This window comes from Dromiciops gliroides, chromosome 6, assembly GCF_019393635.1.
Source record: "Dromiciops gliroides isolate mDroGli1 chromosome 6, mDroGli1.pri, whole genome shotgun sequence".
NCBI classification, from domain to species: domain Eukaryota; kingdom Metazoa; phylum Chordata; class Mammalia; order Microbiotheria; family Microbiotheriidae; genus Dromiciops; species Dromiciops gliroides.
The window spans coordinates 93548768-93567445 of record NC_057866.1 but is presented as its reverse complement, the minus strand read 5'-3'; the positions used below and the strand labels follow the sequence as shown (position 1 = coordinate 93567445).

The window sequence follows — 18678 nt, the reverse complement described above, 5'->3', positions numbered from 1 at the left end:
ATAATGTACATTTATAGTAGACCCAGTCTGTATGGTTCCATGATTTGTTTCATGTCTGTTTAGTAGTAGGTGAGAAAGAGTGGAGGGGGTACCAATGGTGGTAGTAATCCAGGATTGAGGTCTGGCAAGGAATGAGTGGTGATAAGACAAAGGGGCAAAGAATTCAAGAGTAGGGGATAGTGTAGAGTTGAACTGGTTCATGAAGGGATCAAGATTGGGAAGGGAGATGAATGGAGACAGAGCAGGAAGGATGGTCTGGGGAAGTACTGAAGGGTGGAAACTAAGGAAGTTTCGGTGAGGAGGAAGACTATGGTGGGGAGTAGCATAAAGTGAGAGAGAGTGAGTAGAAGATTATAATTGGAGTTCTTGAATTTGGAAATGACCTACTTATGGGCCATTTAGATATCAAATTGGCAGGTTTCAAACTTAATTCTGCTGACTCCAAATCCAGGGATCTTTCCAAGATACAGCCCTGTTGTGAGAGAAGTGATTGAGATTGGAAGATGATAAAATCTTCATTTAGAGAATGGAGGATTGATTTGACCAAAGTATTGCATAGTATAGAGAATAACACAGTGCTCTAAGTAGAGATTATTCTATTCCTTGTATTTGTACCCTTGTAGAGGCGTAATAAACACTTATTGGGTAATTGATGTATGGGTTTTCTTTGGTGAGTTATGGGAACATAGACTTAAGAGATGGAATAAATTTTTAGAGTCATCTAGTCCAACTGTCTCATTTTACAGTTAAAAAAAACCAACCACAGAGAGGTTAAGTGACTTTTATAACATCACACAGGTAGTAAAGTGGCAGTGTCAGAATTTGAATTTGAATTCAGAACTCTTCTTACTGGATGCACCTCTCACTATACTTCCTGTTTACCTGTGATGCCAAAGGTCTCTAGAGAAAGTCTTTTTTTCATCTCAGAAAGATTTATCTTTGAACTTGCATGTGTGTTGTGCGTGTTTGCATGCATATGAATGCCCATTTTTCAATAATCATTGGGGATGGGTGAGTCTTTAATCACAGCTGTGCCTTTGGGTATAAGAAGAGGCTTTTATGAATATTCCCATTGAACATGTGCACAAACTGAAGTCTTATTTCTTTTTTTAAAAATAAAAAAGTATTATTTTCTAGTTAGTTAAATGTAGAGATAGTTTTCAACATTTGTTTTTATAAAATTTCTAGTTCCAAATTTTTCTCCCTCCTTTCCTTCCCTCTCCCCTCCCCAAGATAGCAAGCAATCTAATATAGGTTATATATGTACAATCACATTGAACATATTTCTGCATTAGTCATGCTGTGAAAGAATTATCAAAACAAAAGAGAAAAACCTCAAAAAAGAAAAACAAAAAAAAGTAGAAACAGTATGGTTCAATCTGCATCTAGATTCCACAGTTCTTTTTTCTGGATTTGGAGAGCATTTTCCATCATGAGTGCTTTGGAATTATCTTGAACCACTGTATTGCTGAGAAGAGTCAAATGTATTGCAGCTGATCAACAAACAAATAATGTGTATGATGTTCTCCTGGTTCTGTTCATCTCACTCAGCATTGGTTCATATTAGTCCTTCCAGGTTTCTCTGAAATCCACTTGGTCATTGTTTCTTACAGCACAATAGTATTCCATTACACTCATATAACACAACTTGTTCAGCCTTCCCCGGTTGATGGGCATCCCCATAATTTCCAATTCCTTGCCACCACAAAAAGAGCAGCTATAAATATTTTTGTACATGTGGGTCCCTTTCTCTTTTTTATGATCTCTTTGGGATATAGACCTAATAGTGGTATTACTGGGTCAGAGGGTATGCACAGTTTGATAGCCCTTTGGGTATAGTTCTAAATTGCTCTCTAGAATGGTTGGATCAGTTCACAACTCCACCAACAGTGCATTAGTGTTCCAATTTTTCCACAGCTTCTCCAACATTTATTATTTTCCTTTTTTGTCATATTAGCCAATCTGATAGGTGTGAGGTGGTACCTCAGAGTTGTTTTAATTTGAATTTCTCTAATCAATAGTGATTTAGAGCATTTTTTCATATGGCAATTGATAGCTTTGATTTCTTCTAAAAACTGCCTTTGAACATTTCTCAATTGGGGAATGACTTGCATTATTATACATTTGATTTAGTTCCTCAAATATTTTAGAAATGAGACCTTTATCAGAAACACTGGCTGTAAAAATTGTTTCCCAGCTTTCTGCTTCCCTTCTAATTTTGGCTATATTGCTTCTATTTGTTTAAAAACAACAACAACAAAAACTTTTTAATGTAATCAAAATCATCCATTTTGCATTTCATAATATTCTTTATCTCTTGCTTGGTCATAAATTCTTCTCCTCTCCACAGATTTGACAGGTAAACTATTCCTTCCTCTCCTAATTTGCCTAAGGTATCACCTTTTATCTCTAAATCTTGCACCCATTTTGATCTTATTTTAGTATTAGGTGTAAGATGTTGGCCTATGGCTAGTTTCTGCCATGCTATCTTCCAGTTTTCCCAGCAGTTTTTGTCAAATACTGAGTTCCAATCCCAGAAGCTGGAGTCTTTGGGTTTATCAAATAGTACATTACACTACTCATTTACTACTATATCTCCTGTGCCTAACCTATTCCATTCTTCTACCACTCTGTTTCTTAGCCAGTACCAAATAGTTTTGATGATTGACACTTTATAGTAAAGCTTCAGATTTGGTACGGCTAGCCCACCTTCCTGTGCATTTTTTTCATTAATTCCCTTGATATTCTTGACCTTTTGTTCTTACAGATGAATTTTGTTATTATTTTTTCTAGCTCTGTAAAATAATTTTTAGGTAGTCTGATTGGTATGGCACTGAATAGGTAAATTAATTTAGGTTAGAATTGTCATTTTTATTATATTAACTTAATCCATGAGCACTTGTTATTTTTCCAATTATTTAGATCTGATTTTATTTGTGTGAAAACTGTTTTGTAATTGTGTTCATATAGTTCCTGGGTTTGTCTTGGCAGGCAGACTCCCAAGTATTTTATATTGTCTACCATTACTTTAAATGCAATTTCTCTTTCTATCTCTTGCTGCTGAGCTTTGTTGGTCATGTATAGAATGAAGTCCTATTTCTTGATGGTGTTTGTATATTCTATTTCCCTCCATCTCCCTTTTTTTCTTACTCCTGTCCCATCAACTATCTCTTCCTTATTTTAAATAGTCCTTCTTGAACAGATTTCTCTATAAAATGGTTCCCTTCCTTTGGGAATTTTCTTGGGGAAGCATGATTTCATTTTAAGTGCTTTGCAAACCTTAAAGAGGTATATTATTTTTAACCATCATTTAGTCAAAGCAAGTCTTCATGTTGGCCATGTCTGAAGATGAATATCTCATTCTGTACTTTTAAGCTAATATCTTTCTGCCGAGAGGTGGGAGGCACGCTGGATTCTGTTTTCTTGAAAAGTTTTCAGGATTCCAAATGTAGACAGGATGTGACTTCTGTGTCCATGAGCCAAAGAGATTTTTATACATCTGCTTATCTAGTATTCCCACAGAGAGGAACAGCTGTCTGGGTAACAAATAGCTTGTATGGCTGCCCAAGTCCCTGCTTGGATACTAGCCTAAACTTACTTTTCTGTAAAAACACTTTTTGTTGATATCTTTTATTTTTTTATCGCCTTCATTTCTAAATGTATGCTCTCTCCTTTATTTAGTACTATTCCTTGTCATAAAGACAAAGGATGAAAAGGAAAAAAAGAGAAAAAAGCCAAAAGAGAAAGACAAAAAAAGCATTTACTAACTAGTGTATCAACTAAATCTGGGATTATATGCAGTGTTCTGCACCTATAGTGCCCTACCTCTGCAAAGAAGGGTGGAAAATATGTTTTCTTTGGGGACATTTTGGTCTCCAGAGTTGTAACCATTTTTTGCTTTATTTTAATTTTTCTTCCATTAACATGGCTATAGTTATTATGTATGTATGTTATTTTCTTGGTCTGCTTGCTTCACTTTATGTCAGTTCATATAACTCTTCTTATAATTACTCTGTAGTCTTCAATTTTTTTTTTACTGTACAGTACCATTCCATCACATTCACGGACCACAGTTTGTTTATCCAGGCTCCAGTCAATGGATTTCTCCTTTATTTCCAGTTCTTTGTGACTTAAAAAAAAGTGCTGCTATGAATATTTTGGAACCTAGCCTTTAATCTTTCACCTCTTTGGGTTCTATGCCTCTTAGTGGGATCTCTGGATTAAAGGGTATTGACATTTTTGTTACTTTCTTAGCCCTCTTCTGAGTTACACTCTAGTGACTGGATGAATTCAGATATCTACTGATGGAGTACCTTTGGTGTGCCTGTCTTTTCACAGCCTCTCCAACATCTACTCTTCCCCTATTTTGTCTTTGTCAATTTGCTCAGGGAAATTTGCTCAGTCAATTTGTTCATCTCAGTGGAGTGTAAACTTAGAATTGTTTTAATTTTCATTTCTCTATTTAATGTTTTGAAGCATTCTTTCATTTAACTGTTAATAGTTTGTGGTTCTTTTAAGAGTTGTTTATTTATAACCTTTGACCTTTATCCAGTGGGAAATGACTCTTGATGTTACATATTTGTGTTATGTCCTTATCTATCCAAGCCTACTTTTTATAAAAGGAAAGCAGGGACTTAAATTGAATGAAATAACTGGTTTATTTCATGTTTGGGTCAGAGAATACTTGGGTGTATATCTATGATCAGTAGCATTTACAATCCTGTGTGATTTGGTCCCCACCTACTTTTTCATTCCTATCTCCCATCACTGTTACCCTTATGTGTGTCCTATACTGAAGCCAGATTTGCTGTTTCCCACACAGACTCCTTGGTTTCTTGCTTCAAGTATCCCTCTGGCAGGAGTCCCTCTGCAATCTTCCCCTTCTTCCCAGATCTTCTTATTGGACTTCCCCCATCTTTCCAGAGCCCAGCTCAAATTCCTTCTCCTAAAGTCCCTTTCAGCTCTAAATATAAGATTCTGTGAATCTATGGTGGTGCTCCCTCCTCTACCTCTAGCCAGAAGTCAGAGCCAGGGTATCAGGTGAATAAGGCTTAGCTCCAGGCACTGACACTGGGGGAAGGGGGAAAGGTGCTGCCCATTGCTGTGGTATGCCTTGCTAGTGTCATCTACCCTTCCCAACCAACCCAGATCCAGACTCTCTAGGGGACAGGCTGCCCCTTCTGCCCATTCTCATGGTCTGCTGGCACTTCCCATCCTGTACTCCAGTCCGTCCTTCATATAGAGTTGCCAAGGTGATCTTCCTCAAGTACAGATATCACTTTGTCACTCCCTTACTCACTATACTCCAGTATCCCCCTATTGCTTCTAGTATGAAATAGAAATCCATCTCTGTGCTCTTGCAGTGGCCATCAGTATTGCCTGGAATGCACTCTTTCCTCATTTAAGCCACAACAGATCCCTCTTTTCCTTTAAGATTCTGCTCAGATATCACCTTCTACATGAAGATCCCTCCACTGCTATGCCCTTCTGTCAAAAATCCCCTGTATTGAACTCTTTTGAATTTATTCTCTCTTTATTCTGAATTTATTATATTTGTATCTCTGAACTGCCCCCTTCCCTCCATTAGAATCTAAGGTTTTTAGAGTAGGTATTTTTCATTCTTTGTCTTTCCAGTCATAGTCACTTGCAGTCAGGCACGTGATAACTGTGCAGTCATTTTCAGCTGTAGCCAACTCTTGATGATCCCATTTGGGGTGAATTTGCCATTTCCTTCTCCAGTTTATTTTACAGATGAGGAAACTAAGGCAAAGAGAATTAAGTGATTTGCCCAGGGTAACACAGCTATTAAGTGTCTGAGGCTGGATATGAACTCAGAAAGATGAATCTTCTTGACTCCAGGCCTGGAAATTTATCCACTGTGCCACCTAGCTGGCACATAGTAGGTGCTTAATAAATGTTTGTTGATTGATTATATCCTAATTGGATTTACCATGGGTGAAAGAATGGCTATTTGTAGCTTTGCTTTCCTTCCTCTGAGCTAACATAGTGTTTTGTACATCCCTTCATATTCTTTATGCTCTGCCTTGTATCATTTGTCCTTGTTTTTTCCCCCTTCTCTAGACTGTTAGCTCTCTGAGGGCAGGGACAATGTCTTATGCATCTCTGTATTCCCCACTACAGCGGTGTATAGGAAGGGCTAAGTAAGTGTCTGCTGAATACATTCCTGAGCTGTTCTTTTTGGCCATAGTTTATTGGTATTTTAGAAAAATGCAATAGTTCCAGTTTGAGTGATACCATCAGCTGTTATTCTGAAAAGAAAACTTTGATTATGTAATAAAATTGAAATTTGGACCTTGGGCCAGGATTTAGACAATTAGGAAACTTCATTTGGGATTTTAGTTTGTGATTCAGTATCCTCAAGGATGAGAATGATGGTAAATATTGGCAATGCTAAGTGCTGTTTGCTGAATCATGTAACATATTCCCTAACAGCTTATTCTGTCTTTTTTTTGGTCTTTTTAATTTTATTTTTATGAGCCTATTGTATTGGCTCATAAAACATTAGAACTGGGAGAGGGAGAGATGGTCAGATAGTCCAACCTTCTCATTCTCTAAAGCCCAGAAAAAGTGTCACTCCCCCCCCCCCCCCCCGCCGCGCACTGAGTTGGAGGTGAGCTCCAAAAGGAATCCTAATCTCTGAGTTCTCAGGCCAGTGCACTTTTTTCTAGATCACAATTTCCCTCCTTCAAAGTCCAATTCATATATCACCCCCTCCATGATGTCTTCCTTAATTACCACAGCTAATAGTGATCTCTTCATCCTTGGAACCCCCATAGCACTGTATTTGTACCTCTTATGTACTTAACACACTTGACTCATATTGTAGTTATTCTTCATGTGTCCTCTCACCCTTATTTGATGGTGAGCTTCCTAAAATATGATTACTTCTTCTCCTTTTGGGCTATCTTATTCTCCCTCTTCAGTTGTAATCTCCTTGAAGTTAGGGTTGGGAGACCAAGGGGTCTATCTATTTAACTAATAAGTTGAACTGGTATCTCCCATGGCTCTCGGTACAGGACCTCAGATTAGTAGGTATTCAGTAAATGTTTTTTGCATATTAGTATCTCATAGTTCATTCTCTAATAGCTTTTTTTCTATTTCCATTATTTTTTGATTGCCATTTCTAGACTGCCTGTTGATGTTGGTGTACAAGGACAAATCTGAGAGAGCCAAGGGTTACAAGGAGAGGAGCAGTGTGACTCTGGAGGACATCTGTGGCCTTGATCCTGGTCTCCCCTACGAGGGATTGACTCATACTCTAGCCATCATTTGCCTGTCCCAGGCTGTGATGCTGGGTTTTGAAAACAAGGACACAATGTATGCCTGGGATATCCGAATCCGTTACTCTTTGGGGGAAGGTAAACCAGTTTTCTCTGCTTTTGTTCCTCACTGTCTTTTCCATTCCTCCAAGGCTCAGGTTGGGGGCCACCTCCTTCATGAAGCCCATTCTTGCTCATAGAAGGAGAGTTCTTACTTTTTTGAGTGTTTCACACTATATGGACCATCCCTGTGCTTACCCAAATCACTACAAATTATAGATATGGTAATTTGTCTTATTCTCACTTTAGGGCATTAAAGGAAAGGGACTGTGTCTTGGTTCATCTTTGTTTCTTTAGTACCAAGTTCAGTGAACTGGGTGTAGTTGTCATTTAGTCATAAGGAAAGAAATGCTGTGTTGTTCTAGATGGGACATGGAATATCAGACCTGGAAGAGTCTAGCACTCCTCATTTTATAGAGGAAGAATTGTGGCCCAGAGTCGGGAAGTGATTTACCAAAGGTCATAGGGAGCATGTCAAGACCGGAACTTTGTTTTCTTGCCATCTAATCTACTATTCCTTCCACTTTCCCATCCTACATATTTCTCCCCTCATTAGCAGAGTAGGAGGGAGTCAGGAGAAAACTTAGTATGTAGTCAAACTGGAAAGCAGATTACCACAGAGTCACCAGAGGCAAATGCCTTCAATGAGCTGTCCTTTAAGGAAAGAACTCATTCATTCCTTTGGATGGTCGCAATTTGGAACTGGACATCATTTGTCCTCAGCCGAGCCAAGGTTGACCTTGACCTTGTACTTGAAGTATCATAGTACTGTAAATAAGATTATAGGGGTACTGTTTGGCTATGGAATCTCAGAGCTGGAAGGCACCTCAGAAGTCATCTAGTCCAAACTACCTTTCCCTGAAACAAGAATCCCTTCTACGGAATTCCTAAGAGGCAGTCATCCAGCTTTTTCATGAAGATGTCCAGTCATGAGGAACTTAATTCCATTCCTCATCTCCATCACCAAATCAGCCCATTCTATTATTAGATTGCTTTTAGGAAGATTTTCATTTCCAAGCAGCAGTGGGGTAGCATTTGGTTGTTTGGATGGGACCAGGGAAAGACAGCCCTCAGGTAACAGTGTGATGAATGAGGAAGTGGGCCCATACCTGGACACCAAATGTTAATGAAGACCACTTTAAGAACATGTCCCCATCATATATTTTTTTGTTTGTTTTTGTTTGTTTTTGCAGGGCAATGAGGATTAAGTGACTTGCCCAGGGTCATACAGCTAGTAAGTGTCAAGTGTCTGAGGCCAGATTTGCACTCAGGTCCTCCTGAATCCAGGGCCCGTGCTTTATACACTACACCACCTAGCTGCCCCTGCTCCATATTAGTCTAAGACCACAAACCTGGAAAAAAGAAGCTGATGTGTTTTTTAATTAAAAAAAAATTTTTTTTTTAGTGAGGCAATTGGGGTTAAGTGACTTGCCTAAGGTCACACAGCTAGTAAGTGTTAAGTGTCTGAGGCTGGATTTGAACTCAGGTCCTCCTGACTCCAGGGCCGGTGCTCTATCCACTGTGCCACCTAGCTGCCCCAGCTGATGTGTTTTTAAAAAAATCCTCTGTGGGCTCCTGATGTGTTCTGGTTCTTAGAGTCACTGGGTCTTTTTAGAAAGCTCCCCCTTGTACTCCCACCCCTTAAATTGGCATATGCCCACCAAGGGCACTAAGCAGCATGGGAAATACAGTAGAAGGTATGCTCTCTACCTTCAGGGATTATAAAATTATCAATATCCATGGAAAAAGAAAAGACTACAAGACAGAAGAGAGTTGATTGTTAAATTTTATAGTTTGACTAATAATGTAGTAGAGTTCAGAGAAAGAGAAGACCAGTATTCATTCTTCAGTAAATAACAACATAAAACACAATGCCAGAGCCAGAAGGGACCTTAGAAAACATGTTGTCCAATGCCCTTAATTTATAAAGGGAAACACCAGTTTTAGCGTGGGGAATTGATATGCCCAGTGTCAGACAGTGTGAATCATCAATGGATTGATTGGCTAGCTAACATTTATGTAACATTTCCTATGTGTCAGATTCTGTGCTAAGCACTTTTCAAATATTATCTCAGTATCTGAGGCCAGATTTGGACTTGGATCTTCCTGACTCCAGGCTACTAGTGTTCTATCCACTTAGCCATCTAGCTGCTCTAAGGAATGATAGGGAATATAAACCAATTCTTCTAACTCCTTGTCCTGTGCTATATATATAGCTCTTGATACCAAGGAGATGCTCCCTTCCATATGCCAACCTTCAAGAACCATTCTTGGTTCCTTGTTTTCTTTTTCAGCATTAGTCAGCAAGTAGTTAAAAAATGTATAGCATTAAGCATCAGTGTTCATCTTTGAATGGCTATTAGGAAGCTCTCATTACTTAGCAGTGGAATGTCTCTTCCAAGTATGGGATGTGGTTATGTTAGGCCTCCTACCTGCTCCACTGAGTCATTAGTTTATGAAGTTCACCACAGCTGTCCCAGGTACATGACCTATGGGTTAAGCCATGTGCTTTGTATCCCTGCCCTTCCCCTAAACCACAGAGACCTATGTAGACCCTCTCCACTTTCCCATAGCTCCCATTTGAGGTCTGGACAAGGTTGTTAGAGAGAAGCTAGCCCAAGTCTTGCTAGTGGAAAGAAATGGGGAATATATGGATTTGAGTGATAAGTTATGAAGGACTTAGAACCCGAGGTGAGCTTTGAAGGATGGGTAAAATTTGGATATGTAGGGAGGGAGGTGGTATTCTAGGCAAGCAGAAGAACACCCAAACTGTCAGCCTTTTAAAATCCCGTCTAGCATTTTATGTACCTCATCAGTAACGTGGTGGGAAGAACACTGGACCTCAGGGTTAGTAGAAGAAGGTTTTGACCTTGGCTTTGCCACATTCTAGCCATGTAACCTTTGACAAATCCCATAATCCCTCTTGGCCTCATCTGTAAATTAAGTTATAATTACACCTGCACTAGTTGCCTGTCAGGGCTATTGTAACAGAAGCGCTTTGCAAACTTCAAAATTCTATAGAAATTCGACTATTTAATAGTCTTAACAACCTACGTGGTTTAGAGGAAGGGGTGATCAATTTTTTTCCTGTGGTCTTTTTTCCCCTGTCCTTCATGCTTATCTCTTCCCCATAGTCCACAGGTTTCATGTGGCTGTGGCACCGGGCACCAAGCTAGAAAGTGGACTGGCTACCCTTCATCTCTGCAATGATATTCTGGTGCTGGCTAAAGACATTCCTCCCACTGTCATGGGTCAGTGGAAGTTGTCGGATCTGCGGCGTTATGGGGCCGTGCCAAATGGCTTCATCTTCGAAGGCGGGACCAGGTGTGGGTACTGTAAGTATGATGGGCTCGTGGTATAGACCTTTCATCCACTTTGAATTTCTGAATAGGCTCCTTGGTGTGTTACTTTCTTGGTGAATTGGAGTTTTTCAAAAGCACAGTGCTGAGATATGAATATAATCAGCTCTTGGTAATTTGGGGTGGGAGGTGGTGCAGGAGAGATCCCCACCCCTTTCCCAGCAAATCTCACTTGTTGATTTATTGAATAGTCAACACCTACTCAGATATTTATTTCATGGACATCTTTGACTGTTGTCCGTGGCACACAGAATATTTTGTTCACATCCTACCTCCCTCTCTTTATTCTGTATTCAGAGAAACCAGAATACTTCATTTTGTCAGGAAAGGTTGAGGGCGTAGAGAGGAATTCTGCATCCCTGTATCTCTCTGAAAGATGATTGACGGTCAGGTTTCAGGAGTGGAACACAGCAGGAGGACTGACTGGATTATTCGGATCTCTGGAGTTTGGACTTCACAATAAGCTTTGACTTTTCTGTCTGGAATGAAGTCCGAGAAAATCAGGCATAACTGGGACATATTTCAAGTGAAAAAACATATTACACAGTCAAATATACATAATACTTGGATTAGCTACTTGTTGAGATTCTTTCTGTTTCCTGCCCCTCCATCAGTTAACCAGGAATTGGCTTTATATGAGTTTTTTGTGTAGGCATGTATGTACACTTTATGTTATATTTTGAGACTATTCATTCTAAGATTTTTCTTAGTAGTTCAAACAAGGAAGCACTATGTTTGGCTATAGTACAACTGTTTTTGTTTTTGTCTTGTTTTGTTCACAAGTCATCATTCTTGTTCCATGGATGCTGTGAATCCTATCTCTTTTAGGTTCAGTTACTAAATTAATGTAATTCATTGTCTTTCCTTTAGTCCAAAGAACATATTTCCTAATCATATTCTTCCCTGTGGCATAGAGGTGAGCCCATGTTCTCAAAAATTGTGCCAGCAGAGCATAAACTCTCTTCTGCAGTCATATTCCTCAAACTTCTTAGTGAGGTTCATGGAACACCTACTGGGGAGGAGCAGACAGGACAGGAGGAGGGGACCCGATTTGGGAATTAAGATGGGTTTGAATCTTGCCTTATCTCAGATGACTTTAGACTTGTATCTCAACCTCTGGGCCTCAGTTTCCTCGTCTGTAAAATGAGGGGATGGGAGTTTCCTCAGACCATAGGAATAAGAGGCACACATGGGTAGGTTCCAGGGATATGGAGCTCCAGAGAAGTTCCCCAGGCTCCTGACTGTGTCTCCAACATTCGCTCCTAATTTTAGCTCCTGAGGTGTGAGGCTGAAAATAGCCTTTGGGGGTGGAGGTGCAGGGAGCCCCACCTCCAATTCTTTAAGCTGCTTTACCACGAGTTTGAAGCCAGAACAGGTACTGAAGGGTCAGCATGGCAGTGCTGATGGCTGCTGCTCCTCTGGGTGTTCTGGGGCAGGTCTCTGGCACCTCCGCTCCCTTATGACCTTTGCCTTTGGCTGCTTTGACAAAAATAGGCATTGGAAGCATGAGATAGCACAGGTTCCCGTGCATGCATCAGCTGTCATGGCACCCAGATTCAGCTGCACCTGAGCTTGGCAGGCATGGGCTACGAGAGGCAAAAAGTGGGTGGGTTTGCTGTGTTCACTTGTCCGCCATTACAATGTATCCTTTGTGGAAGAAGGTTGTTGTGTAATAAGGAAAGCACCAAAATTGGAATCAGAGGACCTGTGTGTGAATCATGGCTTTCTTGCATACTAGCTTGGGCAAGTTGCCTCAGTTTCCTCATCTATAAAATGAGGGAGGTCTACTTGACCACTTTCCAGGATTAATCCAGTTCCTGGTCAACAAAGCATAGTGTGGGGTATGTGGTGCTAGAGAATAGTCACCTATTTCTTTCTTTGCAAAAGAACTGAATAGATATATGTTGGCCATGTTCTTTGTAGCCTATGTGATATTATTGTTCTAGAGAAACAGTGCAGTCAGCTTTTGCCTTCAACTCACATCAGCAACATCCCATCATTTATTAAGGGCATACCTTGTATCTAGTACCATGCTGGCCACTTAGAGACAGACAAAAGAAATCTAAGATGTGACCTGTAATTCCAAGAACTTTATAGTTAATAGAATTAAAAATTGTAAGGGATCTGGGGTATGTGGAGATTATCTTGTCCAACTAGGTCCTCTAACCCCCAAATCTTTTCCACTTTATAAGTCAAATAGCAATACGAAATTCAAATAACTGCCCAACATGACAGTCAAATTAATTTCATTTCAGGATTTTTATTCCAATCAGCATTTATTAAGTGCCTACCATGCAGAGTATAGCATAATAAACACTGACTGGAATCAGAGGACTTGAATTCAAATTCTGCCTCTCATAGTTTACTACTGTGTGACCTTGGGTAACTCATTTAAATTCCCTGAACTTCTGTTATTTTGTCTTTGAAATGAAGGAGTTGGACTAGATGACTTCTGAGGTCCCTTCTCATTCTAAATCCTGTGATGAGGCTTTATGCAAAGTCTTATGCTACATGGTGAGAATACAAAGACACATGTAACACACACCCTCTCTTCAAGAAACATTATCTAATGGAGAGAAATGTGTGTGTCCAAATAAGTCCAATAAGAGGGAGAGGGGGTTAATGCCATGAAAAATTTGGGAAGGGAGAAATTGTTTGTCCTGAGGGGCAGAGGGAGGGACAGAGAGAAGTCAGGAAAGGCTTAATGGAGAGGTGACTTGTGAGTTGGACTTTGAAGGAAGGTATGACTTCAACAGACAGAGCTTGAGGTCGCAGAGGAGAGTCCATTCCAGGCATTTGGGATAGGGTGAACAAAGACATAGAAATAGTACTGGACAAGACTCATGGCATTGTAGAATCCTAGAAGGTCAAAACTGTAGTTTTGGATATCCATTTTAGAGAAGATATTGACAGATTGGAGTTGATCCAGAAGAGAAGGGCCAGGATGGTTAAAGAATTGGAGACCATGCAGTACAAAGATGAGTTGAAGAAACTGGGACCCAGTTAACCTGGAGAAGAACATTCTTAGGGGAGACACAAAGGCTGTCTTTGTATATTTGAAGGGCAGTGATGTGGAAAACTTGTTAGTGTTTGCCCCCAGAAGAGAAAGCTAGGAATGAAGGGTAGAAATTGCAGAGAGGTAGATTTGGGTTCGATGTAAGGGGGAAAACTTCCTAATAATTAAGAGCTGTCCCAAAGTAGAGTGGGGGATCTCAGGAGAGAGTGAAGGAGTGAGTTTAGTGGAAACCTTCATTGGGGTGTGGGATGTTGTAGAGGGCATTCCTACTTAGATATGGGTTTGGTTACTCAAACTCTGCCCTTTTTTCCAAGTCTGAGATTCAAGTCAGAGTAAATTTAATCATGGAGGCAGGATTTGAGTTGGGTCCAGAAGGATGATGGGTAGAATTTGAACAACTGATCCTGGCATGAACAAAAGCATAGAAGTCGAATTGAGAAGTCAAGTCAGCAAACCTGTATTAAGTGCCTACTATATTCTAAGTGCTGAAGATACAAATAAAGTCAAAGACAGTCCCTACCATCAAGGAGCTCGAAATCTCGTGGGGGGAGACCACCTGCAAACAAGATGTTTACAGAATTCATTGGAAATAATGACAGAGAAAAGGGACTGGCATTTGGGGGAACCGGGAAAGGCTTCTTGTAGAAAGGGGAGTTTTGTTGGGACTTGAGGGAAGCCAGGAGGTGGGGACAAGCAGGGAGAGAATTCCAGACATGGGAGGCAGCCAGTGAAGCTTCAGAAGGTAGGGAGGGTGCAGAATACCAGGAAAGAATGCTGGTAAGGAGATGGAGAGATATGGAGACTGAAGAGAGGAAATGGGAGTGAAGTGAGCATGGTTTGGGTGCCTCGACAGCCAGAGGAGAGGACCGGGGTGTGAAGCCTGCCTGGGGACAGGGGAAGAAGTCTGGAGAATGAGGATCATCTCTATTTTATGGAAAAGAAAACTGAAGCTTATAGAGAGGAAGCAAGTTGTTCTTCAACATACAACAAGTAAGGGGCTAGATCTTAGGCTTAAACCTGGGATTCTTGACCCTGAAGCCTGGGGTCTTTTTGACCATACCATACTACTTAGGGCAAAATCTCCTTGTCTGTTGTCTGCTCCCTTGAATTCTAGTATATTTGAATTCTTTGCTTATGGTAGAAATGTCTATTAAAGGAATCGAGGATCCCAGTAGCAAGGAATAGAAGTTAGAATCATTTGTTGTTCAGTCTTGTGCTACTCTTTGTGATCCCATTTGGAGTTTTCTTGGCAAAGATACTGGAGTGATTTGCCATTTCCTTCTCCAGCTCATTTTACAGGTGAAGAAACTAAGGTAAACAGGGTTAAGCGACTTGCCCAGGGTCACACAGCTAGTAAGTGTCCGAGGCTGGATGTGAGTTCAGGAAGATGAGTCTTCCTAACTCCAGGCCTGATACTCTATCCAGTTCGCTACATAACTGCCCAGAGTGTCTTTGGATATTGTGTAGTCCAAGCACCTCATTTCACAGATGGGGAGACTGAGGCTGAGAGAAGTAACATGACGTAACAGTGGTCACACAGCTAGTAAAAGGCAGAGATGGATTATGAACCTAAATCTTATGATGACAAGTTCAGGGCTGTTTCCATTATGCCTTATTTGAAGAGTATGAGATAGGGAGGGGAAGTGACATGTATAAGGTCATACAACTAATTAGTTACAGAAGCCAAGCTGGAATCCAGGTTTTCTGACTCCTGGGTCTCTTACACCTACATGAAGGTACAGAGACTAAGTTGCTTCCATTATCTTTGAAATCACTGATACAAATTTGATTTGGGTCTTGGTATAAATATCTCTCATGACACTCTTACATGTTATCTTTCCAGAGAGAATGTAAACTTCTTGAAGTCAGGGACTGTTTCATTTTTGCCTCTGTACCCCGAGTACCAAGCATTGTGCTTGGATGTAGCAGGTAATTAATGAATGCTTGGTAATTAATTATCTCCCTCACAAGGCTGTTGGGAAAAGAGCAATTCATAAGGCCTAAAGTGCTATCCATCTGTGAATTATTTTGATCATGTTGTGATTGGGTCTGGGTGTTGGCAGCTGGGTCAGGGTAGTGAGCACCACATTTAGGCCTCTTTGTATCCTATACTTATTAAAGGTTAATGGGAGGCCCTGCCTGCCTGCTAGCCCTTGCTAGTGATGCCTGAATTTAAAATTGTTACTGGGTGTAGGTGGTCTCCTTTTTTTTCCCAGCTGCAAGAATGCTGTCCCTCTCTTAGATGCTTATTGGAAGGCACATGGCTTGAGAGAGTTCTGGCAGTGAGAAGCCCCTTTCCTGACTGTGCCTGGCTTTGACATCATCACTAACATTCAGTGCTAAGCTCAGCAGATACCGTGGGCCTCTCACTTGGTGTTTGCCTATAAATCCACCCCCGTTATGCTGAATGTTATTGAACCAGCTGCATTCACTGTTCCCAAGACACAAGTCCTAGGATGTAAACACTTTTATAAATCATTGGCAAAGCCTTCTGCAGTGGGATTGTCCTCCAGCTCCCTGCCCTTTTGCAAAGAATGGTGATAAGGTGTCCTGGACAGAAGTTAGTTTCCAGCTATAGAATTGTCTGCCTAGGAATATCTTGTGACTTGTTCTTATATAAGATGGCTATCTAAATGGCACTGGGCTTAATTGAGCAAACCATTTGATTGGACCTTAATGGAAAAATTCTACATGCTGTGGATCCCTGAGGGATGGGAGTCTGGAGATCTGGGTTCTAGTCTTGGCACATCCTCTAATTCACTATGTGATTTTGGGCAAATTACTGTCTTTGTTTGGTCCTCAGGTTCTTTATAATTTGAGAGAATTGGACAAGATTACTTCTTAAGACTCTCCCTGGTTCCAAATTCTATGTTCTGCGTTACTTCCAATTCTGAAATTCTAGATATATTTTGTGGTCAAATATTAAATGTATCTTAGGGGACCTTAGAGATAAATTAATACAACCTGATTTTTGACAGCTGAAGAGTCAGGCCTAGATGAAGCAAGATGGAGCCAAGATGGGGGCAGCTAGGTGGCGCAGTGGATAGAGCACCGGCCCTGGAGTCAGGAGTATCTGAGTTCAAATCTGGCCTCAGACACTTAACACTTACTAGCTGTGTGAACCTGGACAAGTGACTTAACCCAATCGCCTCACTAAAAAAAAAAAAAAGGTGAAGCCAAGATGAAACCTAAGGCTGAACAGTTAATCATTGGCAAAACTGACTAAAATCCAGCACAACTTTACATTTCAGTTTATAGTTCATTGTAAAAATCATTGTCTCTTGTGCCATGGGTGATATACTCTTATAAAGTAAAATTTTATTGACATCTTGTGTTTTCACATCACAATCACCTGAATTTCTCCATATATCCTTCCTCCTGCCCTCTCAGAGAGTAATCCCATATACCAAATTTTTTTAAAGAAAAAGATAGGGGGGGGGCAGCTAGGTGGTGCAGTGGATTCAGGAGGACCTGAGTTCAAATCTGGGCTCAGACACTTGACACTTACTAGTTGTGTGACTCTGGGCAAGTCACTTAACCCTCATTGCCCCCCACCCCAAAATAGAAAAATATCAGCAAAACTGATCACTTAATTGAAAAAAATTGACTATATGTGTTCTATCTGCTGATCTTTTCTCTCACCTCAACAAAGGAGTTGGGGGAAGTGTCCTCTCATACCACAGCCTGGGGCCTTCATATTTTAAATTTCTTTTTGTTCTTTTCATTTACGTAATTATAGTTGCTATATTGTTTTCTTGGTTCTGTTTGCTTTACTTTTTATTAATTCATTTAAGTCTTCCCAATGCTTCTCTGTATACCTCATATTTTTTTCTTATGGTACAGTATTATTCTTTTAGATTGACTTGTCAGTTTATTTAGCCAATGTCCAACCCATGGGTATCTACTTTGTTTGCAATTTTTTTTTCATTTAAAAATATGGCTATGCATCTTTTGGTGTATATGAGAGCTCCCTTTCTATCTTTGATCTCTTTAGTCTTTATGCTAGCAGTGGGTTCTTTGGGTATGGATATTTTAGTTACTTTCTTAGCATAATTCCAAATTGTTTTCCAGAATGGTTGGACCAATTTATAGCTCCACCATCAATCAATGAGTTAATGTATCTGGCTTTTCATGGAATATTCCCATCTCTTGTTATTTTTGCCACTTTACTGGTTGTGAGACAAAGTGTTAGAGATGCTTTGATTTACATTCCTCTTAATACCAGTAATTTGATGCAATAATTCATATGATTGGTTAATTTTTTGCAATTTTTTTGAGAATTATCAGTTCATATCTTCTGACCATTAGGATGTGTTATATTTTGAGTTAATTCCCTATATTTCCTAGATATTGGCAAGTTGTTGCCTCTTCCTGGAATCACAGAATTGGGGGTCAACCAACCCAACCCATACTTGAATAAGAATCTTCTCTATTGTTGTAGTCCAGATAAGTGGTCATCCAGCCTTCACTTGGAGCCTGCCAGTGATAAGGACTCACTGCTCCCTAAGGATGCTTATTCTACTGATTATTGAGAAGTTTTTCTTTATGTTGTGCCAAGAATCTACCTCTTTGCAACTTGTACTCGTTGCTTCCAGTTTAGTCCTCTAGGTTTAGAACAAACCCAGTCTCTTTAACCATGGCATATTTTCAGATATTTGAAGCCAGTTCTCATGTTCTCTAAAGTTGTCTTTTTTTTTTTTTGCGGGGCAATTGGGGTTAAGTGACTTGCCCAGGGTCACACAGCTAGTAAGTGTTAAGTGTCTGAGGCTAGATTTGAACTCGGGTCCTCCTGACTCCAGGGCCGGTGCTCTATCCACTGCGCCACCTAGCTTCCCCTAAAGTTGTCTTTTATCTAGAGTAATAATATGCTATTAACATATTTAATAGAGTATTGCTATGAGGATAATACTTTGGAAACTTGATAGAGATATGGGAATGTGAGCTGGCAGAGTGCAGGATTAGT

The 18678-nt window shown here is 40.2% G+C and overlaps 1 protein-coding gene across 1 annotated transcript in view; it reads left to right on the top strand.

Annotated features, from left to right (window-relative positions):
- The window catches only part of DOK7 (docking protein 7), a 123026-nt gene that overhangs the window by 10613 nt on the left and 93735 nt on the right, over window positions 1–18678 (top strand). The window contains exons 3-4 of the mRNA XM_043969696.1: window positions 7149–7379; window positions 10475–10675. Of these exons, the coding sequence (XP_043825631.1) occupies window positions 7149–7379; window positions 10475–10675 (432 nt within the window). The remainder of the gene's footprint in view (window positions 1–7148; window positions 7380–10474; window positions 10676–18678) is intronic.